Below are 26,894 nucleotides of genomic sequence, written 5' to 3'. Positions count from 1 at the left end.
GAAAGGTGGCAAGCAAGTTCTCAAGATAATTACCAATGAGGAAGAGCATTCATCCTATTAGGAATGGAAGCAAAAAAAGGGTTTTATTAAAGGATTCAACTTATGTTCAAGACTCCATTTTGTAGATAAGAGATAGTTTTTGGAGAATCTGTTGAAGCAGGTGCTATCTGTAGAATATTGGCAAATCACCATGCCTGTACCATTATCACAAACAAAATCACATTGTGCATTCTAATGTAATAGATGCATGTATCTGTTGACAACTATATGTTTACCTTTCCTTTACAAGGACAGACTTCGTAATGAGACACTCTTTCAATTACAGAGTTCATGTACGTTAGTGTAAAGCCAAGAGTGAGGGTCATGTCAAAGATGTGACATAATAGCTTTTAACAGATTTTAAAAAGCATGATCATGATAAGGAAGTGAAAAAGACGAAAGGACAGGGCATGAGTTTGCGGGGGGTGGGGAAGGGTGCGATAACAGCCTTGCATCTGATTTAGCAATGTGCGCATCATGTGTCTTGCCTGTGAGTACTAGTACCCCACAAAATGTGATAAACTAATACTCAGCATTTAGAACTTTAATTCCTAGCACAAGGACAAAAGCTCCAAGCTGGCCTCTGTAGCAATATCAATCAACACAGCCTATGCTCATTGATACTCTTTCGAGTTATCAACAGTCACAGATTGCAACTCTTTTGAGTACAATCACAGTTCTTGGTTTCCAGGAGTGGGACATGAACCCACAACCCTCTGATTCAAAGGCGAGGGTGCTATGAACTGAGCCACAGCTGACACCTCCTATGCTCATTGATCCTGGAGCAGTCCACAGTCCCACTTAATTGTTTCTTAACTACATTGCATTGTATAGACACCACTCTTGTCTAGATGGTTATACCAAGTGTTGTTCAATCTCAGCAAGGAGAGCATCCAGATATCAGGCCTGAAGTTATTGTTTATTGGAGTGAATCTATGGGATCAATTTCTACAGAGGTTCTCTTGTATGTCGACCTTCTTTCCAGGCTGGAAAATCAAAGTTGCTCCAGTCTGTCCTTATATCTCAGGCGTCTGGGACCATGGATGAGCACTGGGGCTCTTCTGTCTTGTCAACCATCATTGGACTCAGTACTCAACATAAAATTACAGTGCTCTGGTCAATTGTATGATTTATTCCTAGTCATATTATAAATATTAGCCAGAAATTCCTGGAGACTCACATTATTGTAATGGTGAAAAAAGTCCCAGGAATTCAGTGACCTATGCTTATTCCACACCATAATGGAATTTTTGTGCTGCTTCCCTGGAATTCCCTCACCAAAACAGTTTGAATAGTTAGTTATCATGGCTCTGTTCCCCCATTAATATTAATTGCAATCAAAAATTTGCACTCTTTCCCTGTGCCCTCCTCCTGCCTCTTCGGCAAGTTGCTCCCCTGCTTTCTCCTGACTTCCTTGCATGCTGACACATCGGGCGTGCGTCATTCCGATCTCCCGTTTGGCAGGCAGGCACTGGAGTTGGCTGAGCGCCTGCCGAACTACCAAAGGCCTGTTAAGGCCATTAATAAACCAATTAAAGATATTGTCTAGGCTGCCTGTCCAACCTTAAGGTTGGTGAGCAGGCAATGAAAATTTTTTGAACATTTCAAAAACATGTCCCAGATCATGTGACGCTGTCACATGAGGGGACATGTAAATTATTTTTAACCTTCTTTATTTAAAATTCACCGTATGAAATTGGCTCCCTGAGGCAGCTCTGCGCCTCAGGGAGATTTCTGCAGTCTTTTGCATACATGTGCGAAAGAGGACGGGCCCCGACTCTCCCTCCTCACCCCGCTCGCACAGGGTAGCGCTGAGTGCTTTCAGGCGCACGTCACGCTGGGCGGGCCTTAATTGGCCTGCCCATGTAAAATTGCGGCACGTAGCCGATCGCCGCCTGCAATCCACTCCGCTCGGCCTGCCCAACGGGGAGAACATTTTCCCCGAGGTTTCTGACAGTAACTAAGAAAAAAACAATAAATTTTTAAAAACTCATTTTTAACATGTCCCTGCTCATGTGACAGAGTCACATGAGGGGACGTTTTCCTTATTTTTGAAATCTTTATTTTTAATGTTAAAAGTCTTCAGCTCCCTGAGGCAGCTCTGTGCCTTCAGGGAGCTTTCACTGAGCGCACCCATGTGCGCACACTAGCGCTCGCGTGCCTCCTGCTCCCACCCAGGCAGCGCTGAGGTTATCAGCGCATGTTTGATGCTGGCTGCCTGTTAATTGGCCAGCCAGCATGAAATTGCAGTCAGGGCCCAATCGCGGCTGGCATACCGTTACATGGCCACTCCTGGGCCTGCCCGCCCGACGAGGTTAAAATTCTACCTATTGTTACAAATTTAGAAAACAAATGCACAATGTATTTCACTGTAGCTTGGAAGTAGCTCATTCATGGTTTTATTAATTTATAAGCAATTAACACAGCATTTGCTGCCCAAGCTGATACAAGGTTAAATAGGTAGAGTTCAATACAGAAGTAACACACATAATTATCACATGTTCTCAAGGAACATTAATATAAAACTTTATCTTATTTTTGTAATTCACACTTATTGAAAATACATTAATAATCATACAGTTGGCTTCTAAAATTGAATTGTTTTCATCTTTCTTGAATATGAAGTAAACATGTGAGTAAAACAGAAGCACAATTTAACACCAGTCGGTCAGTTTGAGGAAATGGAAAGAAATGTGGAACTAACAAGAGATCACATTTTATTACTTCAGGACTCTCTCAATCAGTACATTACCTCACCACAATGACAAATGACATCTCAAAAAACACTCTCTTGAATTTTACATGTTGTACACTTTCTCAAGGACAATTAGAGATGAATAACAAATGCTGTCCTTACCAGCGACATTCACATCCCATGAAAGGCATCCTTGGAGTTACCATTGACTAGAAACTGAACTGGACTAGCCATATAAATACTGTGGCTACAAGAGCAGATCAGAGGCTAGGAATCCTGTGACAAATAACTCACCTCCTGACTCCCCAAAACCTGTCCACCATTTACAAGGCAGTCAGGAGTATGATGGAATATTCTCCACTTGCCTGTGCAAGCTCCACCAACACTCAAGACGCTTGACACCATCCAGGACAAAACAGTCTGCTTGATTGGCACCCTGTCCATAAACATTCACTCCCTCCACCACTGACACACAGTAACAGCAGTGTGTACCACCTACAAGATGCACTGCAGAAACTCACCAAATTTCCTTCGACAGCACCGTCCAAACCCACAACCACTACCATCTAGAAGAACAAGGGCAGCAGACACATGGGAACACCACAACCTGGAAGTTTCCCTCCAAGCCACTTACTATCCTAACTTGGAAATATATCACTGTTCCTTCACTGTCATTGGGCCAAAATCTTGGAACTCCCTCCTTAACAGCACTGTGGGTGTGCCTACAGTACATGGACTACAACGGTTCAAGAAGGTAGCTCACCGCCACCTTCTCAAGGGTAATTAAGGATGGTTAATAAATGCTGGCCTGGCCAGTGAAGCCCACATTCTTTGAATGAATGAAAAAAAGACAGAATTTTTAAAAAGGAAGAACAGCACACCTGGGTATATCCTGAGCACATACATACTCAAGAGCAAACACATTAATTTAACCTTTCTAAAACAATAGTTCAACCTCAGCTGAAATAGTGCGTCCAATTCTGGGCACCACACTGCAGGAAAGTGATGGCTTTGCAGAGGGCGCAGAATTGATTTATTAGAATGGTTCCAGAGATGAAAGATTATAGGTATCTGGATAAACGGGAGAAGCTGGAGCTATACCTCTTAGAACAGAGAAGGCCCAAGAGAAGATTTGATGGTAGTGTTTGAAATCATGAAGGGTTTAAATAGAGTGAATAGAGAGAAACTGTTTCAAATGACCGAAGGGCCGCTACCCAGAGGGCAAAAATGTAGAAGAGACAACATGAGGAAGAACTTTTTTTATGCAATGAGTGGTTAGGATTTGGAATGCACTGCCTGATAGGGTGGTGGAAACAGATTCAATAGTAGGCTTCAAAGGGAAATTAGATAACAATACTTAAAAGGAGAAAAAATTGAGGTATGTGGGGAAACAATGGGGGAGTGGGACTGGGTTATTCTTCCAAAGAGCCGGAGCAGACTTGGTGGACTGAATGGTCTCCATCTGTGCTATACTATTCTGTGATTCTCAGGTGTGAATAGTGCTGCATTGGGATCTGAAAACAATTATAGTATGATAACATTCTTACAAAAATGAATCCTGAAAAGTATTGCACTAAACCAATAAAAGTTGGAAACCCAGGTGAGCAGCAAAACATATGACCAATGTTCCCTGCAAAATTCTGTTATGTGCAGCCAATTTTTGCAATGTGCAGTACCTTCAAATTTTTGCATGGCACTTCATTACTGTGGTGCATGTGAACAGCATAGCAGGAACATCACATCTGGCACTTTAAAACCCATAAGCACTCATGTGAAAGTTATTTTTTGCAACAACCCTTTTATCTAGAAATGAGGAGCCATACTGTAAATTCATAACAAAAATGACTGTAGTTATGATATGTATTCAAAAGAAAGATACATTAAACATTTTGTGGTTGGAAATAGGTAGAAGCTCTTGTCTGTACATAACACATTATTATATCTTAGAAACATCTCAAATAATGACCAATTAATCTATTTTTGTTGTATTAGTCGAGGACAGAATGTGTGCCAGAATACCAGGAAGAACTCAATGGTTGTCTTAAAGTGCTGGAGGATCTTTAATGTTCATCTAATTAGGCAGACAGTGGGCTGGACATTAGCCCGGAGGTGCATCCTGTGCAGAGGGAAACTGTTTTGAGTTCAGGAAACCCAGAAGTATGGGGAACCCATACGTCCTACAGTTCTGCAGGATGTCTTTGAATTCCTTTCTGTAGGTTGCATTGGCTGGTTCCCTTGAAAGAACAAAGGACATTCTATTGTGTTAAGAGTTGAAGGACATGTGGAGACAGAATAGAGGGAGCATTGCTCTGGTTGCATTTAACACAATTAGATGCAGAGAGTGGTTCATGTTGATACTGGATGACTATAATGGGAATGTGTTACCATACTGACATGATGGACAAGGGAATACATTTATATACTTGAATTTTTGGGGTTTTTTTGTCAAGGACGCATATTGGTGATTACTGGCTGAGTTAAAGAGTAACATGACAGGCTGTAAGGTGTGGTACTGAATACAAAATTGGCTTCAAGCAGAAAACAGCGAGTAGTAATACATGGGAACCTTTGAACTTGAAGGAGGCTACAAGTGAGGTTGATATTGGGACTATTGCTGTTTTTAAATATTTATTAATGACTTGACAAGGATATAATATGTAAAATTTTTCCTATTTGAAAATATTTCCAAACTGGAGCCAGAACAAATAATGAAGGACATTGCAACCAAATTATGACAGATATCTCCTTTAGGTTATGAGCCCAACTGATTGCAGATCCAATTCAATGTTAACCAAATTACACTTGCAAAGATGTGCCTTTGTGAAATTTTGTTAGCAGTTCGTTCACTTAAAATCCCATCCATTCTCAAAAAATAAAAAAATTTCAGCCCTTCAGTTTCAATTTTTTTGCTGATGTGGGTTGTTTCCTGCTAAGGCACTGGGTTGAAACTGTAGAAATTAATTTCACTTATAACCCATCATAGCGAGATAAATTTTCTTCTCATCAGTCAAGACAGTGAAAGGAAAGCATTCTAAAATTCCTCCTGACAGCTAATTGAAAAACATTTCCTAATAATAATGTAATGCAAAAAAAAATCCTCACATCTATACATAAAAACATGAAAATGGGCAGAACAGTTTTGGTTTCAGATTTCCAGCATCTGCAGTATTTTGCTTTTTGTTCACACTTTATTCGTAATGTCTCAGGAAGTTCATATACTTTGTGAAAGGGTTAATTGCTTAATGAATCAGATTGGATTGCACTGAATACCTATTGAATATTTTCTAATACTGAAAGTATTATTCCAAACATCAGTTTTTAACTACATGTAGAACTGTGCAAACATCCTATTTTTGTATAATATGAACAAGCAGATAGAGTGGCACACAATGAAGCTTTGAAAGTGGCTAAGCAAGATAAGCTCACTGCAATCTAAGTGAAAACTTGTGTAAGAACTAATGGCTGCCTTCATTGGTAATCAATCCGGTGTAATCTTCCTCTTGAGGTTTCCACCAGATCAAGAAACTGAAAGAACATATAACATAAGAATATAGCATCAGTAAAGCAATTTCATAATATCACACAAAATCAAAAATTAGAACTAATGGGGTAGAGTTTCCACTTTGGGCACAAATCGGCAATTCCGATGCAAACTGCAACCATTTTGCAAAATGTTTTTTTACTCCCCTGAGTTTTCACTCAATCTTATTGGGATGTCGCCAAATGCAAAAACTGCCGTGAACAATTCACAATTGTGCAATGTTTGAAAATGTAAATTTGAAAAATAAAATTGCTTTAAAAAAAATTTGATATTTTCAAGAATGGTGATGTTTAATGCATTTTAAATCAGTGTCAATCACCATCTGTGAAAACCGATTTTAAATTACTGAAAGTCACTTTAAAAATTGATTTTCAGTTGGATTGGGGTACAGTAGTAAATTTCATTCGTAAATTTAAAAAAATTATTCAAAAACCTTTGAAAATATACCTAGTCGTGTCTTTGCACCCAAAAGTTTCAGCTTAAATTTTTGCAGCCTCCTCAAAGGCCTGCAAACAGGCATAATCAGTAGAAACTCTCAACGGCGATTAATTCAGCCTGGAGGGGTAGCCAGTTTTTGGGTCAGGACTGGCTTCTAGTGTGACGCTTTCAAATCCAGCACAAAAAGTGGCAGAACCACAAGTTGCACTGAGTCCAATTAACACTTCAAATTTCTCAATCTTTTGAGCCAATCACACCCACTGAGCCAAGGAGAATAGCACAATTGAACAGAAACTCCAGGCCAATGTTTTCTCGATACACATATTTCAGGCGAGGAGGTTTGACTTATGGACCTTTTGAAGACATAGGGCTGAATTTTACTGGCTCCCAGGAGCTGGGAACGGAGGTGGGGGGGCTGGCTGGTAAAATAGTGGGGAGCAGCGTCAGGGGGGGGCTCCCGTTTGCTGTCCTATAACCGGGAAGGTTTCCCAGCGACAGGTTGCCGGATCAGCTGCCTGCTCCATGCCAGTGGGCAGCCAATTTATCTAATTAAGGCCCCAATTAAGTGCCATTTTATGGGGCCACCGGCATTTTGCCAACAGCAGGAGGCTTCACACTGTGTGGGGAGGTCGCCAGCTTCATGGAAGTATACTCCCTGCCGAGGTCCATGGGGGGCCGTTGGAGCCAGGGATTCCAGCCCCACAGAGGGGGTGACGGGCATGAAGATAGAGCTCATGGCCCCAACAAATCCCTCAGGAGGGGTTTCCCCATCCTCCAATAGAGCCTACCGCCCTTGGGCCCCTAAATATTAATTTTTAAATACCTGCCTGAGGGTGCCTCCATTTTGATACACCAATGGGTTTCCTGCCTGCCTCTGCTGCTCAGGGTTCAGAGCTAATTGGGCTGTCACCATCCTTAAATGGATGGCTGGCAGCTTGGAGGCAACAAAATAGGAGCCTGCCTGTGGTAAACTCATCAAGCCTCTCCATCTGCCAGGTGGTGCGGGCTTGGGTCCCACTTTTCATTCTGATGTCCCAGTCCTGAAGCCCATGGTAAAATTCAGCCCACAGTTTTCCTGCTTCAGTTCTGCTCGTTCCTACCAATCAATCAATATTCTCTGCACTCCCAGTACCAGTCTCTCAATCAGGCCACTCTGCAAAGCACATATTCCTAGTCAACATAAATGAAACTGGGCAAAGTCTACAAAACAGACCTATCTTATCTGTTTACAAGAACTTTTTCCATCTCAATAGCTGTGTAAACAGAGAGTTCCTGAAGCATTGGCACTCTGTGGTGACAATGTGTACTATCTACAGAATGCACTGCACCAACACAAGGTCTATTCTGCAGCACCTCCCAAATCTCTGACTTCTGCGTTTTAGGGATGGATTTTCACAGAGTCCAGGAGGCTCTGCAGACCTTTAAAAATGGTGGCTGGGACCCGATTCCAGGATTCCCAGCCCCTTTCGCATTCTCAGCACCCACAATTTTCACCAGCACAGGATAAACGTGCAGGCTGGCGCAGGTCGCGAGTCCGCACCCTGCACTCCTAACCTGCCAGCTCTGGAGTGGGGAGAGGCATGTTCTAGACCCCAGCAATTTTCATGGAGTCGGACCAGCGTTTCAAGGACTTGTGGTTTACAGCCACTCAGGGACATCACAAACCCTAGTCTGGATGAAGGAACGTTTTGAAAGGAAGTTTAAAAGGTCTTACCCATGCCCACTTGCCAACCTATGCCTCTCCAGCCATCCTCATGGACCTTCATACCCTCCATGCCAATTTATGCCCCTCCACCAACCCCCCCATTCACTCAGTTTACACTCTTTGCAGAACTAACAAATTCTATAGTAACAATAACATGTGTGGAAAACTTTTTGATAAGTCATTCATTCATAACTTCCTACTTTCTTAAAAAATGCTTTTGCTACAGCTCTAATAAAGTGATATGGAGGCAGAATGCCATCATCCTCTGAAACTTAAATTCTACCCCTTATAGGTCTTTTTACCACCACATCTGCTGACCTGTTGATCAGCAGAACTCAAAGCAGTACGGATGCTGGCGGCGCCCATCCCCTCATTAATAGTTTCCTGGTTTGACAACATTTATCAGTCAGCCTGTCCATGAAAGAGATGAGGTTACAGACTGATGCCCAAATGGCACAGTCTAAGTACTCAACAGAGATGCCAAGTCTGGCATTACAGACTCTGTGGTGGCTGTCTGAAGCAGACATCCCCAGGGTTGATATGTGTTCCAAGGCAGACTGTGAATTTTTCATAACAAAAACAGAATTACCTGGAAAAACTCAGCAGAACTGTTGAAGGGTCATGAGGACTCGAAACATCAACTCTTTTCTTCTCCGCCGATGTTGCCAGACCTGCTGAGTTTTTCCAGGTAATTCTGTTTTTGTTTTGGATTTCCAGCATCCGCAGTTTTTTGTTTTTATCTCTGTGAATTTTTCATGCTATGCAACAAAACCCCACATATGCAAGTAGCCAATTCATCAGCATTAGCTACTGAAGTATAGAACTGCCCAATGATTTAGGCAATCTGTCTGATGCATTGGATCTTGGAAGTTAATCCATGTTCCCCAGGGTCAAAATGCATTTCTCCATTTTCTGGGTTTTACTGTGAATTCCTTTGCCGCTTTGTACCGAAACTGCATTCTAAACTGCATTCTCTGCTAAACCGCCTCTATTCCACTACCTGGTCTGCTCCTGCAGACTCAGCTTTCTTCTCCTGCTGCAAATCTTTCATCGTATGCTGTGTTAACTCTGATCTCTACCTATTGTACATCCTGTTCCATTACTGCTGAATGATCTCAACTTTTCTGCTTTCAACTTGTTTCTTGTGGCTGTTGATTCCACTCTTCCTTCAGCGTTCTGTCACCCCTTGCTGGACTAGCTCGAGCCCCTACTGGTACCTCGAGTTTGTGCTTGCCTCACCTCCCTATAGTTGCTCTTCAGATCAGCTCTTCATCTGTATTGATCCTGTGGGTTTACCTTTGACCATTCCATGGTTCTCTGGGCTTCACTGCTCTCTGTTTGTGGTTTTCATTCCCACTTCTCTCTCCTCTGCTGGTGCACTAAATTTGCTTGTACAAACTGCTACAAATTCCTCAGCTGGACTTCTGGAGCAATCTATACTGGTTCGTGGTCGACTCCCCATGTATCCTTAGCCCCCAGTTTTCCATGGGACAATTTCCAGCATGATAACTTTTACATAGACACACCAGAGGTGGCAGCACATTAGCGTATATTTGGGAGGGAGTCCTCAACACTGACTCCGGGCCCCATGAGGTCTCATGGCATCAGGCCAGACATGACCAACTATTACCCTCCCTTAGCTGCTGAATCAGTACTTCTCCATGCTGAACACCATGTGGAAGAAGCATGAGAGTAAGAAGGGCATAGAATGTATGTTGGGTGGGAGACTTCAATATCAATCACCAAGAGTGGCTTGGTAGCTCCACTACTGACACAGCTGGCCAAGTCCTGAAGGTCACATTTGCATGTTGGGCCTGCAGTAGCTAGTGAGAAAATCATAAAAACACACGAAATAGGAGCAGAAGTAGGCCATTCGGCCCCTTGAGCCTGCTCCGCCATTCAATAAGATCATGGCTGATCTGTTTGTGTTTCGAATTCCACATTTCTATCTACCCCTGATAACCTTTGATTCCCGTGCCTAATAAGAATCTATCTACCTCTGCCTTAAAAATATTCAATGCCTCCACCTCCATCGCCTTCGGAGGCAGTGTGTTCCAAAGTCACACAACCCTCTGACACAAAATTTCTCCTCATTTCTGACCTAAAGGGCAACCCCTAATTTTAAAGCAGTGCCCCCTAGTCCTGGACTCACCCACAAGAGGAAACATCCTTCCCACACCCATCTTGTTAATACCGTTCAGGATCTTATATACTTTAATCAAGTCACCCCTCAGTCTCCTAAACCCGAGTGAAAACAAGCCCAGTCTGTCTAACTTTTCGTTGTAAGACAACCTGCTCATTCCAGGTATCAATCAAGTAAACCTCCTCTGAACCACCTCCAACGCATTTACATCCTTCCTTAAATGAGGAAACCAAAACTGCACACAACATTCTGGTCTCATCAATGCCCTGTATAACTGAGGCATAACATCCTTACTTTAACGTTCAATTCCTCTCGTAATAAAGGATAGCATTCCATTCGCCTTCTTAATTAATTGCTGTACCTGCATACCAACCTCTTGTGACTCATGCACTAGAACATTTAGATCCCTCTGCGCCTCGGAATTCTGCTGCCGTCTCCATTTAAGTAATACTCTGTTTTTTTATTCTTCCTGCCAAAGTAAACAACTTCACATTTTTCTACATTATACTCCATCTGCCACTCATTCAACCTATCTACATCCCGTCTGCAACCTCCTTATGTCTTCTTCACAACATACTTTCCAACCTAGCTTTGTGACGTCTGCAAATTTAGCTATCATGCCTCACTCCCCTCATCAAAGTTATTGATATAAATTTTAAGTTCAGGCCTCTGCACAGACCCCTGCAGGACTCCACTTGTCATATCCTGCCAATCAGAAAAAGACCTGCTTATGCATACTCTGTTTTCTGTGAGCCAGCCAATCTTCTATCCATGCTAATATGTTACACCATGGGCTTTTATTTTCTGCAATAACCTTTGATGTGGCACCTTACCAAATGCCTTCTGGAAATCCAAGTACAGCACGTTCTACAGGCTCCCCTTTATCCACAGTGCATGTTACTCCTTCAAAGAACTCTAATAAATTGGTTAAGCATGATTTCCCTTTCACAAAATCACGCTGACTCTTCCTGATTACCTTGAATTTCTCTAAGTGCCCAGCTATAACCTCCTTATTGATCGATTTCAACACCTTCCCTACGACAGACGTCAAGCTAACTGGCCTATAGTTTCCTGTTTTCTGCCTCCCTCCCTTCTTGAACAGAGGAGTTATATTTGCTACTTTTGAGTCTGATGGAACATTTCCAGAATCTAACGAACTTTGAAAAATTAATACCAATACATCTACTACCTCATTAGCCACCTCTTTTAAAACCCTAGGATGAAGTCCATCAGGACCCAGAGACTTGTCAGCCCACAGCTCCATCAGTTTGCTTAGTACCACTTCCCTAGTGATTGTAATTTCACAAGGTTCCCCTCTCCCTTCCATCTCCTGATTTACAATTTTTAAAAATTCATCCACGGAATGTGGGCTTCACTGGCTGGGCCAGCATTTATTGCCAATCCCTAATTGCCCTTGAGAAACTGGTGGTGAGCTGCCTTCTTGAACTGCTGCAGTCCATGTGGTGTTGGTACCCCCACAATGCTGTTAGGGAGGGAGTTCCAGGATTTTGACAGTGAAGGAATGGCGATAAAGTTCCAAGTCAGGATGGTGAATGACTTGGAGGGGAACTTCCAGGTGGTGGTGTTCCCATGTATCTGCTGCCCTTGTCCTTCCAGATGGTAGTGGTCGTGGGCTTGGAAGGTGCTGTTGAAGGAGCCTTGGTGAATTCCTGCAGTGCATCTTGTAGATGGTACACACTGCTGCTACTGTGCGTCGATGGTGGAGGGAGTGCATGTTTGTGCATGTGGTGCCAATCAAGCGGGCTGCTCTGTCGTGGACGGTATCAAACGTCTTGTGTTGTGGGAGCTGCACTCATCCAGGCAAATGGGGAGTTTTCCATCACACTCCTGACTTGTGTCATGTAGATGATGGACAGGCTTTGGGGAGTCAGGAGATGGGTTACTTGTCACAGGATTCCTAGCTTCTGACCTGCTCTTGTAGCCACAGTATTTATATGGCTAGTCCAGTTCAGTTTCTGGTCAATGATAACCCCCAGGATGTTGATAGTGGGGGTTTCAGTGATGGTAATGCCATTGAACATCAAGGGGCAATGGTTGGATTCTCTCTTGTTGGAGATGGTCATTGCCTGACAGAGATGGTCATTGCCTGACACTTGTGTGGCCCAAGCCTGGCCATTGTCCAGGTCTTGCTGCATTTGGACATGGGCTGCTTCAGTATCTGAGGAGTCGCGAGTAGTACTGAACATCATGCAATCACCAGCGAACATCCTTATTTCTGACCTTATGATGGAAGGAAGGTCGTTGATAAAGCAGCTAAAGATGGTTGGGCCAAGGACACTACCCTGAGGAACCCCTGTAGTGATGTCCTGGAGCTGAGATGACTGACCTCCAACAACCACAACCATCTTCCTTTGTGCTAGCTATGACTCCAACCAGTGGAGACTTTTCCCCGATTCTCACTGACTCCAGTTTTGATAGGGCTCCTTGATGCCACACTTAGTCAAATGCTACCTTGATGTCAAGGGCATGGAATGTGTTTTTTATCCTCTATAGTGAAGACTGAAACAAATTATTTATTCATTTCATCCGTCAACAAGAGGGAAAAGCCTATTTGGCATTGCCATCATCAATTTACCTGCCGCAGATGCATTTGTTAATGACAGTACTGGTAGAAGCGACCACCACACTGTTCTTGTGGAAAATAAGTCCTATCTCCCACTGAGGACACAGTTCATCATATTGTGTGGCACTAACACCATGCCATCTGGAATAGATTCAGAACAGATCTAGCAGCTCTAAACTGGGCATCCATGAGGTGCTTTGGACCATCAATACCAGTAGAATTGTATTCAACCACAATCTGTAACCTCAAGGCTTGGCATATCCCTCAGTCGGTCTACCATTACTATCAAGCCAGGGGACCTTGGTTCAATGATGGGTGCAGGAGAGCATGCCATAAGCAGCACCAAGAATCCCAAAAAATGAGGTGCCAACCTGGTGAAGCAACATCCAGGAGTCCAAGCATGTTAAACAGCAGAAGCAGCACGCTATAGGCAGAGGTAAGCAATTCTACAACGAACAGATCAGATCAAAGCTCTGCAGTCCTGCTACATCCAGTCGTGAATCATGGTTAACAATTAAACAAGTAGTGGGAGCAAGAGGTTCAACAAACATCCCCATGCTCAATGATGATGGAGACCAGAACATCAGTGTAAATGGCAAGGCTGTAGCATTTGCAAACCTCTTCCCAGGCCAAGCTGTTCAAGTACAGCTACAACACTGACAATGTGGAAAATTACACAGATATGTCCTGTCCATAAAAAGCAGGATAATCCAATTGAGCCAATTACCGCCCCACGAGTCTACCCTCTGTCATCAACAAAGTGATGGAAGGAGACCATCTACAAGGTTGTAAGTGCTATCAAGTGGCACTTACTCAGTAATAACCTGCTTACAGATGCTCAGTCAGAAGCTTTTTCCCAGGGTGGAAGAGTCAATTACTAGGGGACATAGATTTAAGGTGAGAGGAGATAACTATAAAGGTGATGTGCGGGGCAAGTTTTTTACGCAGAGGGTAGTAAGTGTCTGGAATTCGCTGCCAGAGGTGGTGGAAGCAGGTACGATAGTGGTGTTTAAGAGGCAGCTTGACAAATACATGAATAGGATGGGAATAGAGGGATACAGACCCCGGAAGTGCAAAATGTTTTAGTTGACGGGTAATATGATCAGCGCAGGCTTGGAGGGCTGAAGGGCCTGTTCTTGTGCTGTACTTTTCTTTGTTCTTTTCTTTTGGGTTCTGCCAGGGCCACTCAGCTCCTGACCTCATTACTGCCTTGTTTCAAACATGAACAAAAGGACTGAATTCAAGGGGTGAGGCGAGAGTGACTACTCTTGTCATCAAAGCAGCATTTATCAAGTTTGGCATCAAGGAGCGCTGAGCAAAATTAAGTCAATAAAAATCAGGGGGAAAATTATCCACTGGTTGGAGTCATACCTAGCAAAAGGAAGATGGTTGTGGTTGTTGGAGATCAATCATCTCTGGTCCAGGGCATTGTTGCAGGAATTCCTCAGGATTATGTCCTAGGCCCAACCATCTTCAGCTGCTTCATCAATGACATTACCTCCATCATAAGGTCAGAAGTTGACATGTTCACTGATGAATGCACAGTGCCGATTACCATTTGCAACTCCTCAGATACTGAAGCAGTCCTTGTCTGCATGCAGCAAGACCTGGACAACATTCAGGCTTGAGTTGATAAATGGTAAGTAACATTTGCTCCACCTAAGGGCCAGGTAATAACCATCTACGACAAAGGAGAATTAACCATCTGCCCTTGACATTCAGTTGCATTACTAGTTCTGAGTATTTCTGAATCTTCCACCATCAACAGCATGGGGATTACCATTGACTAGAATTTTAACTGTGCCAGCCACATAAGTATTGTGGTTACAAAGGCAGGTCAGAAGCTGGGAATTCTGCAATGAGTAACTCACCTCCTGACTCCACAAAGCCAACTACAAGGCACAAGTCAGGTGTGTGATGGAATACTCTCCATTTGCTGGATAAGTGCAGCTCGAACAACACTAAAGATGCTCCACACCATCCAGGCACCCCATTCACCACCTTCAACATCCACTCCCTCCACCACTGGCATACAGTGGCAGCAGTGTGTACCATCTACAAGATGCACAGGAGCAACTCCCTTAACAGCATGTTCCAAACTAGCAACCTCCATGACCTAAAATGACAAGTGTGGCAGTCACATAGGTACACTATCTCCTGCAAGATCTTCTCCAAGCCACACAGCATCCAGACTTGGAAGTATATTGTCATTCGTTCACCGTCACTGGGTCAAATTCCTGAAACTCCCTACCTAACAGCACTATGGGTGTATCCACACCACGTGAACTTCAGCTGTTCAAGCAGACGGCTCACTACCACCTTCTTGAGGGCAACTTGGGTTGGGCAATAAATGCTGGCCTAGCCAGCGATGCCTGCATTCCATGAACAAATTTTTAAAAAACAGCAATTTCCATTATAAATGTTGACATAGGAATTTATAATGGAATACGTTGGCAAGAAAGGTATATGTCATTTCCACTTGGGTTGTTTCCATTGACAGGTAGGTAGGTGGCCACAGGACACAGATTTAAGATAATTGGTAAAAAGACCAAGGGGCGAGAAGAGGAGGATTTGAAAAAAAAAGCATGTTATGATGATTGGGAATGCACACCCTGAAAGGGTGGTGGAAGCAAGTACAATAGTAATTTTCAAAGGGGAATTGGTTAAATACTTGAAGGGGAATCATTTGCAGATATATGAGAAAAGGGCAAGGGTGTGGGGCTAATTGCATAACTCTTTCAAAAAGCTTGCAAAGGCGTGTTTGACCAAATGGCTCTCTTCTGTGCTGTAAGATTCTTTGACTGAGATGGATCATCCTACAACTTACCACAAAATACAAATTGGAATGATGCATAAACATGCCGCTAGCAAAAAGCTGAAACCTGCAAATCCTTCGACAGTGGCAGCATATACATTATTAAAAATTATAGAGGAAATGGTACCACTTAAACTTTCAAGACAGGCAACACAGGCAAAGAGAACACCTGCAAATAAACAAAGGAAAATCATACAGTTTTAATTATGCACAGAGCAACAATCTCTTGAACACCACACTCTAAAACAGGTTACTTTTTCAACAAAACCCTCTGACAGATAGCACCTCCAACAGTGCAGCACTCCCTTAATGACATATTGAAGTTTCAACTAGAATATGTGCTCATGTCTCTAAAGCGGGGCTTGAACCAATCACTTTCTGACTTCAGAGCCAAGCGTGTGAGCCTGTGCCACAGCTGACACACAAAACAATTTGAAGACAAATCTAAAAGTCATTAAAAGCTACAAGAGAATGAACTTTTAACGATCCTCTCAGCAAAGTTTTTCACAAGAGAAGAGAAATAGAACTGAAACAGGATTTCACCATTTGCTTAAGTCTAGTGTCCACATGTAGTTTTGAAATCTAGAGATAAGCCTTCAGCTTTTATTATTTTGACCCAGGTTCTAACTTCTTGTCAAAGCAGGTTACTTTGATAGCATTTACTCTGTAAAAGCTTAGACATCTCTGCTCCTAATTTCTTTATTTTAACTTTATGCCTGACCCCAGCCCATGCTGGGAAAGCTGCTTGGGCCTCTCCCGCCGCCAAGTTAAATCCTGGTGGTGGCAGGATAAGGCCCTTAAGTGGACATTAACTGCCCACTTAAGGGCCTCAATTTTCCCATGGGTGGGTAGGCTGCCTGATACCCACCCAGTTGTTGGTAAAATTGTGGCGGGGCAGGCACAGCACCTGCTAGATTTAACGTGCCCCACCTTAAAATTCACCAGCAGAGGAGCATTAAATCCAACCCCAAGTTCTTTGATGCAGTATAATTTTCTGGTATTGCTGAACTGGGTAAGGAGTTACTCTTCAGAAAGTAGCTGTCACAGTTACTTAATGTGCCAGAGGCAACAATGATGTTTCTTTCACTCTTTGGCTTTGAGGTCTGCACTGGAGTGTTGTGGTTAACTGCAGTAGAGAGCTTCAGTGACTGAGGGAGTTTAAGGGTTAAATTATATCTAAAATCTAGTCTTTCTTTAATTTAGCAATTAACTAAAAGTTGGTGTTAGGGTTGGAAGAAGGTGAGTTTTAGTCCAGGCTTAAAACAGGGCTCATACAGGTTCCACTTGCAGCTGCAACTAGTTAGTTAGATAACTGGCTTAATCAGGTTTTCAGTGACTAGGTTCAGAGAGTACAAAAGTAGGCTATCTTATCATGCTGCCTTTATCTGCACTGAAGTACTATGTTTGACTGCAGTGGAGAGCTTCAGGTGGAGTTTGGTGAGGAAGTACAGCTTTCATTTTCTACCTTTGCTCAGAAAGCAGAGTGGTGGCCTTGGTAAGTAGGAACTGGTGAGTAAATTAGAAAAGTGTAATATTTTTGAAGTACTGATACTTGGATTTAACTGTGAAGTGCCAGGAATAAAGGAAATTTAGGGCAAATATAATAAAGTAATATAAATAACCCAAAGTAGAATAAAGTTAATGTAGGGAAATAGAGTTAAGACAAGCAGGACAGCTCAGTCAAGTAGACTGTGTCCCTTGTAATATGTGTGAAGTCATAGATGCTACTAATGTCCTAGCTGACCACATGTGCAGGGAGTGGTCAGCTGCAGAAACTTGAGCTCTGGGTTTCAGAGGTTGAGCAGTGAGGTTGAGAGCTATGTGGATAGCATATTCAGAGAGATGGGCACACTGAAGCTTAAGGACCTGGAGACAGAGGGAATAGGTGACCACCAGGCAGTTCAAGAGAAGTAGGCAGGTCGTGCAGGAGTCCCCTGAGGTCCTGCTCCAAATTGGTTTGCTGTTCTGGAAACTGTTAAGGATGTTGGTTCCTCAAGGGAGTGCAGTCACAGCCAAGTTTGTGGCACCACGAGTGGCTCGACTGCACGGTGGGGGTGGGGGGGAGGAAGGAAGAAGAAAGGAAGGGCAATAGTGATAGGGGATTTATTGGTTAGAGGGGAATAGACAGGCATTTCTGTGGCTGTAAATGTGACTCCAGGATGGTAAGTTGCCTCCCTGGTGCCAGGGTCAAGGGTGTCAGAGTGGCTGCAGGACATTCTTCTGGGGGAGGGTGATCAGTCAGAGGTTGTGGTCCACATTGGTACCAATGACTTAGGCAGGAAGGGGGATGTGGTCCTGTAACTAGAACTTAGGGAGCTATGTAGAAAATTAGCAAGCAGGACCTCTAATGTAGTAATCTCCAGATTGCTCCCAGTGCCATGTGCCAGTGAGTACAGAAATAGGAAGATAAGGCAGATGGTGCAGGAGGGAGGGCTTTAGATTCCTGGGACAGGCTCTGGGGGGAGATGGAACCTGTACAAGCTGGATGGGTAACACCTGAACAGAGCTGGGACAGAGTTCCTTGTGGGGCTTTTTGCTAGTGTTGTTGGGAGGGCTTTAAACTAACTCAGCAGGGGTGTGGGAACCAAGAGAAAATATGAGAGGAATACCATGGTGCCCAAAATACTGGGAGACAGATAGCACTAATATAGAGGATAGTTAGCACTAGAATAGAGGATAGTAAGTTAATACATAAAGTCTGGGTAAGGGAGAAAGTAACAAAATCTATATCAGTGTTACTATGCATGCATGTGAATACAGAGACTAGCAAACAAGTTTGGGGAGTTACAGGTGCAGACTGCCATGTGGAAATATGATGTTGTGGTGATAACCAAGACCTGGCTCAAGGAAGGGCTGAACTGGGTGTTAAATATTCCTGGGTACAAGGTGTTCAGATGAGATAGGAAAGTAGGAGGTGTGGCAGTATTGGTTAAGGAGAGTATTGCAGTACTGGAGAAAGAGGATGTCCCAGAGGGTTCAAGGACAATCAATTTGGCTAGAGCTAAGGAACAAAAATGGTGCAGTTATATTGCTCGGTGTAGTTTATAGACTACCAAATAGTGAGAAGGATATAGAAGAACAAATCTGCAGGGAAATTAGAGATACAGGCATTATAGAGTAGTTATAATGGGGGACTTTAATTATCCAAATGTAGACTGGGACAGTGGTAGTGTAAAGTGGGGGTGGGGGGAAGAAGAGGGGCAAAAGCTCCTAAATTATGTTCAGGAGAATTTTCTACAGCAGTATGTGTCCAATCCAACAAGAAAAGACCCGGTTCTTAGAAATGAGGCAGGCCAAGTCGATCAAGTGTCAGTGGGGGAGCATTTAGGAGACAGTGATCATTATATTGTAAGTCTTAGGATGATTATAAAGGATGATAGGCAATCCAGAGTAAAAATAATTAACTGAACCAGAGCTGACTTCGATGGGCAAGAATGGAACTGGGCCAAATAGACTGGAATGAAAGATTGGCAGGAAAAACTGTAGCTGAACAATGGACTACCTTTAAAAAAGAATTGGTTCAGGCACAGTCAAGGTATATTCTATCGAAAGGGGAAGGTAGGGCAAACAAAATCCAGAGCTCTCCAGATGAAAAAGGAGATTGAAATTAAGATAGAAGAAAAAGTATGCTTATGACATGTGTCAGGTAGAAAATACAATTGAGAGCTAAGAGGAATACAGAAGGTCCAGAGTGGAGGTGAAAAAGCTTTTAGAGACGCGAAGAGGGATTGAGCAGACTGGCAGTCAACATAAAGGGAACTCCCAAAGTCTCCTATAGACATATAAATAGTAAAAGGGTGGTAAAAGGAAGAGTAGGGCTGATTAGGGACCTAAGAGGGAATTTACACATGGACAAAGGGGCCATGGCTGAGGTATTAAGTGAATACTTTGCATCCATCTTTACCAAGGAGGTAGATGCTACCCAGGCCATGGTGACAGATGAAACTGTCACTAGAACGGTTCAAAATTGATAAGGAGGAAGTGTTAAATAGACTGTTGGTACTTAAAGTTGACAAGGCATTGGGACCAGATATTGAAGGAAGTGAGCAGAAATTGCAGGGGCACTGGCCATAATATTTCAGTCTTCCCTAGACTCTGGGGTGGTGCCAGAGGACTGGAGAGTTGCAAACATTACATTGTTCAAAAAAAGTTGTAAGGATAAGCCCAGCAATTACAGGCCAGTCAGTTTAACTTCAGTGGTGGGCAAGATTCCGGAAACAATAATTTGGAATAGAATTAGCAGTCACGTGGAAAAATGAGTTGATAAGAAAGAGCCAGCGTGGATTTCTAAAGGGGAAATCGGGTTTAACTAACTTGCTGGAGTTTTTTGAAGAGGAAACAGAAGGTTGATTAGGGTAATGCTGTTGATGTGGTGTACATGGACTTTTAAAAGGCATTTCACACAGTGCCACACAGCCAACTTGTGAGAAGTTATCGCTCATTGAATAAAAGGGACAGTAGCAACGTGGATACAAATTGGCTGAAAAATAGGAAGCAGTGTAATGGTCAATGGACATTTTTGGGATGGAGAAAGGTTTGTAGTGGAGTTCCCCAAGGGTTGTTATTATTAGGACTCTTGCTGCTCCTGATATGTATTAATGATCTAGATCTTGGTGTGCCGGGGACAACTTCAAAGTTTGTGGATGATACGAAACTTGGGAGTGTTGTGAACTGTGAGGAGGATGGTCTGGAACTTCAAGAGGACATAGACAAGTTGGTGGAGTGGGCAGATAGGTGGCAGATGAAGTTCAATGCGGAGAAGTGAGGTGATGCATTTTGGTAGAACATGGACAGACAATATAAAATAATGGGTGAAATTTTGAAGGGGGTGCAGAAGCAGAAAGGCCTGGGTGTACATATGCATAGATATTGAAGATGGCAGGACAAGGAGTGAGCAGTTAATAAAGCATATAGTATCCTGCGCATAGAGTACGAGAGCAGGGAGGTTATGCTGAATTTATATAAGACACTCGTTAGACCTTAGCTGGAATATTGTGTACAATTCTGGGCACCATATTATAGTAAAGATGTGAACACCTTAGACCGTGCAGAAGAGGCTTATAAGAATGGTTCCAGGGATGAGAAACTTCAGCTATGAGATAAATCGGAAAGGTTGGGACTCTTCTCCTTGGAGAGAAGGCAGCAGAAAGGAGATTTGATTGAGATGTTCAAAATCATAAGGGGGCTGGACAGAGTAGATATGGAGAAACTGTTCCCACTTGTAAAAGGATCAAGAACAAGAGAGCACAGATTTAAAGTGATTTGCAAAAGAAGCAAGTGTGATGTGAGGAAACTTTTTTTTCTCACTGAGTGGTTTGGGTCTGGAATGCACTGCCTGGAAGTGTGGTGGAGGCAGGTTCAATCGAGGCATTCAAGAGGACATTGTTTCTATCCAAATAATCATCTAATGTGCAAGGGTATGGGGAAAAGGCAGGGCAATGGCATTAGGTCATAATCCTCATTTGGAGAGCCGGTGCAGACATGATGGGCCGAATGGCCTCCTTCTGTGATTTAAATGAGCTACTTTATAATCATCATGGTTTGTGCTGAATTTGATTGCATGCATAACAGGGTGGAAGATTACACTCCCTCAATAGGATCTCACCAAGATTTGTGTTCAATCTCTGGAATGAGACTTGAACCCATTTCCTTCTGACTCAGGCATGAGTGCTACCAACTGAGCTATGACTGACAAGTTTGCCATGGTTTTAAGAGTTTTGTTAATCCACTGTTAGCAACAGGCAGATCAGTCTTGCTGTCTTCTTGTGGCACCTGGAGGCTTTTGTCTTCTGGGCACCCCACAATAATGCCTGTATTCAATGTGAAGTTGGACAGTAAACAGCATCAATTTCTAATGGTGAGACACTAAGAACTATGGAGGTGCAAAGGGATGTGTGTCCATGTACATGGGTGTGGAAATTAATCATAAATGCTAATGAAGTGCTCTCCTCTATCTCAAGTGGGATGGATTACAAAAATGAGGAAATTACCACAAACAGGCAAATGTGCTCTATACTAATTAAAGCTGTGATCACAAGCTTGGAAAGGATGCAAAATGTGAGAAGATAGGACATAATGGCCTGGACTTTTTTAGTCAGCAGAGAGGTAATGGCACTCATCGCAGACCTTGAAGAAAGCTGCCCACATAGATCTAGTGATCTCTGCAATTCTCCTTTCCCAATAGCTGCTTGGATCTGGCACCAAATCAAGGAAATCTCCAGGTGTCCAGCAACAGTGGTGTCATCAATCAGCATAAGCAGCCAATCACATTGAATTATTCACACTAACAGCAAACCAGGAAGTAAAAACTACCTAATTCCTCCACTTTTAATTTTAAAATGTTACAAATAGTGAAATAAAAGACTGGGTCGCACACATGAGATTAAGTGGTATTTAAAATATCATAAATTTTAATAAATAAAAATGTGGTACTACTTAACACATTGAGAGATTTGATATTCAACTAATATAAAATTTCTCTTCAAGGATCAGTGAAGCTGTTTCATAGTAATTATGAACTTAGTACATCGTTAAAAACTAAAAGGGTTAATTTTCTTCGTGTTCTTATAGCAAACTAAGAGCTTTAAGAGTAGAAATTTATCAGTTTAATGGATTCCCATTGATTGCAGTTTTGGGGGCACATCCTCCAGACAAGTGTAGAATCACTGACAGCAGCTCCTAGATTTCCATGTTTAACTACACATGTGTAAACTCCAAATTGCTGTCACTTTCAGAGAAGTAATGATATGTAAACATTGACAGTTTGTGTCATTACGACTGCAATAGCCAGGCCAAAGGGTCTTTTCTTTTGTTCACAGGATGTGGGTGTCTCTGGCTAGGGAGGGAGTTCGAGGATTTTGACCCAGCAACAGGGAATGAACAGCAAAATAGTTCCAAATATGGACTATAGTTCCATAGTCTCTACCCACTCCCTGAAAGAAACTAACATGTTATATAAACTAGGGATGAAAAGCACACGAACACCTGATGCAAAAAGTATTTTAAATGTATTTTGACCTTGATCTTTAGGTAAGACTAATTTCGACATCATTGATCGTAGGACAGGAAGTGGCATGGCAGCAAAAATACAAACCAGTCTCACTGTAAAAAGAAAAATGCAAAATTGATCAGCCATAAGTACTGTACTGAACAAAAGCCAGATTACATTCATTGTGGGTTTTCAAAAACCACAATCTTTCTTCTGTTCAATTATACACATCTGTTGTGATATCATTAAAATAGGTTACTCAATTTATTACCTGAAAATTTTAGGTTTTATTTGACTATTCTCGGCTTGACTATTTCATTGCACTCCTGGCTGGCCTCCCACATTCAACCCTGTTAACTTAAGGTCATCTGAAATTCTGCTGCCTGTGTCCTAACTTGAACCAAGTCCCACTCATGCATCATTGCTGTGCTCGCTGACCTGCATTGACTCCTGGTTATGCAATACTTTATTTTTTAAAAAATATTTATCCTTGTTTTCAAATAATTTTGTGGCCTTGCCATCCCTATCTCTATAATCCCCTCCAACTCTCAGATGTTTGCACTTGTCCAATTCTGTCCTCTTGCACATCCCAGATTTTAATCGCTCCAACACTGGCAGCCACACCTTCAGTTCCCAAGGCTCTAAACTTCCCTGTGTCTCTTCCTATCTTTTCTCCTTTAAGGCATCCATTTAAACCTACCTCTTTAACCAAGCTTTTGGTGTTCTGCCTTAATATCTCTTTATATGGTTCACCCCTTCATTAGGGACATGTAATACAAACTTTCATGTAACTTAGCACTATTTCATGTGTGCAGGTTTCCAACAAAGCAGGACCTGTGAATTTTGAACACTCTGATGAAGCACCTTGTTTTATGTTTAAGGTGCTATATAAATGTGGTATTGTTGTAGTAGCAACCAATATTGTCCCAGATGGGACATGCTGGCTAAACTTGAAAGCAAATTGTATATAACTTGCAGAAACCACCCAACATATTTCACTAAAACTACTTAAGTGATGATATCAAAAATCTTCACTCTGGCCACAATATTTATGACAGATTGTTACAATCAGTTCCTTTAAATCTGTGTATTTGCTTTACATGTGTTAAACAGTAAATTTAATTCTGTCTTAGCCCTCATGGACTATCTTCCATCTTGCCTGGTTTTCCACTTTCGACACTTCTCTCATACTCTCTTTGTGGTTCAGGTAGCATTCAGGTGTATCTGTTTGTGTTAGGAGTGATGAAGCTTAATGAGGTCATAGGTGAAGTACAGTAGACCCATCTGAATCCCACTGATTCAAAAGCCAGCTGGAAAGATAAGTTACAGGGAAAAGGGATGCAAAAATCAAAGTTCATGAAGTCAAAAACGAAAGGATGACGAGAAGGGCATGCAGACAAGAAAAAAAGTGAAAAGCAAAATAAGTGTTATTAGGACAATCTACGGATATGGAAGCATATGTGGAGGGAGAAAGTTCACGTTTCAGGCTGATGACTTTTCATCAGAACTGGAAAAGGGTTTTTTCAGACAGGTTTAAAACAAGTATAGAGGCAGGGAATGCCAATGCTGAAAACAGCTCACAACGACACTTGGTGGCTTCATGTGCAGCACTTGTGGCAGAACCTGATTCTTAAGGATCTTCAGCCATTAGCAAAGGTGCACAATATGAAGACACCTTATCTGAAATGGATTGCTTGCTGCGTGTCCGTCATCCTTCTAGACAGAGGAATGCTGGAACAGAGGCGGAGAAGGTGAGGAAAGGACAAAAGGGAAGGTCCATGTTGGAGCAGAAGACAGGAGATTAAGTGAAAGAGATGGTGGGAAAGACATTAAAGGTGATAATGGGACAAGAAAAGAAACAAAACGCATACGTAGAGGTGACGTAAATGAGGCAGCAGAATCATTACCAACAGCTGCCATCTATGAACAGAACCAAAAAACAAAAATGGAGGCACAGGTCATGATCCGAAATTGTTGAACTTCACCTTGAATCCAGGAAGCTGTAAAGTAACCGATCAAAAGATGAGGTCCCTTGAATTTAAGATTGAGCAGCACCTAACATTGCTCAATGTAAGCACAAGGAATAGCATCTCATCTTTCATTTAGGCCAGTGAAATTGACTGCTGCATTGAGTGAGTGGGGCTCAATTTTATTCAATGCCAAATAAATGAAAATTTATTGTTATGTGTGCATCTTTGCTAACACTCGAGCTAAAGCTATTTACTCGAATCCCATTTCCCAGGCCTTTCGTCAAATCCTTCTCCTTTCCTTTTAAAAAAAAAACTTATCCAAGTGCCAATTAAATGTGGTTACTCTGTATCGTCAAATATTTTTAAAAAAAATCAATGTTCTAATAACCCTCTGTGGAAAAAATGATCTAACCTGCCCTGTTTGTTCCACCAGTGAAACTTCTGAGGTTATTGCAACCTCTGCTCTCCATCATTTAACAAATTTTCAAGTTGTGACTTGTAGCATTTGCAAAACCATTTGTTTTGAATATGGATACCATAATGCTGGAGTATTTACTTATTGCAATTTATCAATTTGCAATGAATAACACTCGAGAATTGCAATAACAATCATAACATCACAGGTTTGCTTGAAATCCAGACTCCATTTATAAGCAAGCAGTTACATAATAATGGGAGCTATGATAGAACTGGTACTATTTTAATTAAGTTTTGAAACTTGGCCCCTTTATGTCTAACCCCAAAGTTGATTTAATTATGTAAATTCTTAATTCCAGTCAGATATCATTTTATAAATATTAAAGTTTAACATACCTAAAAACATTAGCAGAGTAGTAGTGGCAAAGTTAGCCATGATCATTCCTCCAGTAAAGGACAATATCCCAATAAGAACTATGTAAGGGTCTTGAAGGTAGCGGGAAAATAGAGTCACTCCCAGAAAACTCGTCAGAAACGAAATTAATCCAGCTGCAGAGCCATAGCCAATAAGGATTTCATTCCAACAAAGAGGTGTATTTAATTCATAAAGAGTAAAAAGTTCTTCAGCACCATATTCAAGTATAATGGCTGAAAAAGCAAGAAGCAACATACTGATCCGGACACGTTTGCTAAAACTAGAACTAGTATAAAGAATTACAATTCCAGAGAGTATTTCTCTGAATTTATCACAGCCCGATACTTGGTCTTGTTCATCTCTTGACACTTGGATACTTTCTTCAAGGAAAAAAATGATATACACAATATTGGCAAACTTAATCGATGAGGTGATCAAGAATAGCCAAGTAAAGCCTACTGCACTTAACAAGTATCCAGATGATAGCACCCCTATGCCACCCATTACACCAAGAATCATGTCCAGCAATGCCATGCGCATATTTTTCTGCTTGCTAGAACTTATGTCTGCTACATAAGCAAAAGCTGCCCCAAATAAAGCTGTGAAGCCACCAAAACATGTGCTAAATGTTACAAGTATTAAAATAACATAAATGGGCCAAGAAAAATAGGTCACTGCTAAAAAGCCCAGGCTAGCAAGCAGAGCCCCTATAGTAGGAAGGAGGAGAAACAGTCTGCGTCCATTGTGATCACTGTATGTGCCCAATGTGAAGGTAACAATTATACCAGGAATGAACGGAATCAAAGTCATGTACATAAAAAAGTGAGATGATATTCTCTGGACCACCTAAAAAAAAAAATAAACAAAGAATCAAAGAAAATCACAACTTGAATCCTTTTTTTAAAAAATTGAGATATTTCAATAGAATTAAGCAACTGTCTTCATTCATTATTTATGGTACTAATTTGTGAGCTACATAATATTTATATATCATTGACAACTTCAGTAATTGTTAAAATAACTCAAATACTTAATAACAATATTAGGAAAAAACCACTTCACCACAAAACTTAACACAGAGAGCAATCCTTCTTTGAAGCTCCATCAACTTATAGTTATATAATGTAGAACGTTTATTATTATT

At 42.0% G+C, this 26,894-nt stretch overlaps 1 protein-coding gene and 1 long non-coding RNA gene across 2 annotated transcripts in view; one reads left to right on the top strand and one right to left on the bottom strand.

Annotated features, from left to right (window-relative positions):
- Positions 1 to 617: 617 nt before the first annotated feature.
- On the top strand, positions 618 to 3,947 carry LOC144682731 (uncharacterized). Its single transcript, XR_013577096.1, has 2 exons — positions 618 to 671; positions 828 to 3,947. It is a non-coding gene; the product is annotated as an uncharacterized LOC144682731 (long non-coding RNA).
- Positions 2,404 to 26,894, bottom strand: part of LOC144682730 (lysosomal proton-coupled steroid conjugate and bile acid symporter SLC46A3-like) — a 32,970-nt gene continuing 8,479 nt past the window's right edge. Inside the window, exons 3-6 of the mRNA XM_078545367.1 lie at positions 25,732 to 26,596; positions 22,978 to 23,061; positions 15,973 to 16,129; positions 2,404 to 6,259 (exon numbers count right to left, since the gene is read on the bottom strand). Of these exons, the coding sequence (XP_078401493.1) occupies positions 6,190 to 6,259; positions 15,973 to 16,129; positions 22,978 to 23,061; positions 25,732 to 26,596 (1,176 nt within the window). The 3' untranslated portion in view covers positions 2,404 to 6,189. The remainder of the gene's footprint in view (positions 6,260 to 15,972; positions 16,130 to 22,977; positions 23,062 to 25,731; positions 26,597 to 26,894) is intronic.

Source organism: Cetorhinus maximus, chromosome 7, assembly GCF_964194155.1.
Source record: "Cetorhinus maximus chromosome 7, sCetMax3.hap1.1, whole genome shotgun sequence".
In the NCBI taxonomy this organism is placed as follows: Eukaryota; Metazoa; Chordata; class Chondrichthyes; order Lamniformes; family Cetorhinidae; genus Cetorhinus; species Cetorhinus maximus.
Note: the sequence above shows the minus strand (reverse complement) of the source record. Positions and strands in the feature narration are given on the sequence as shown.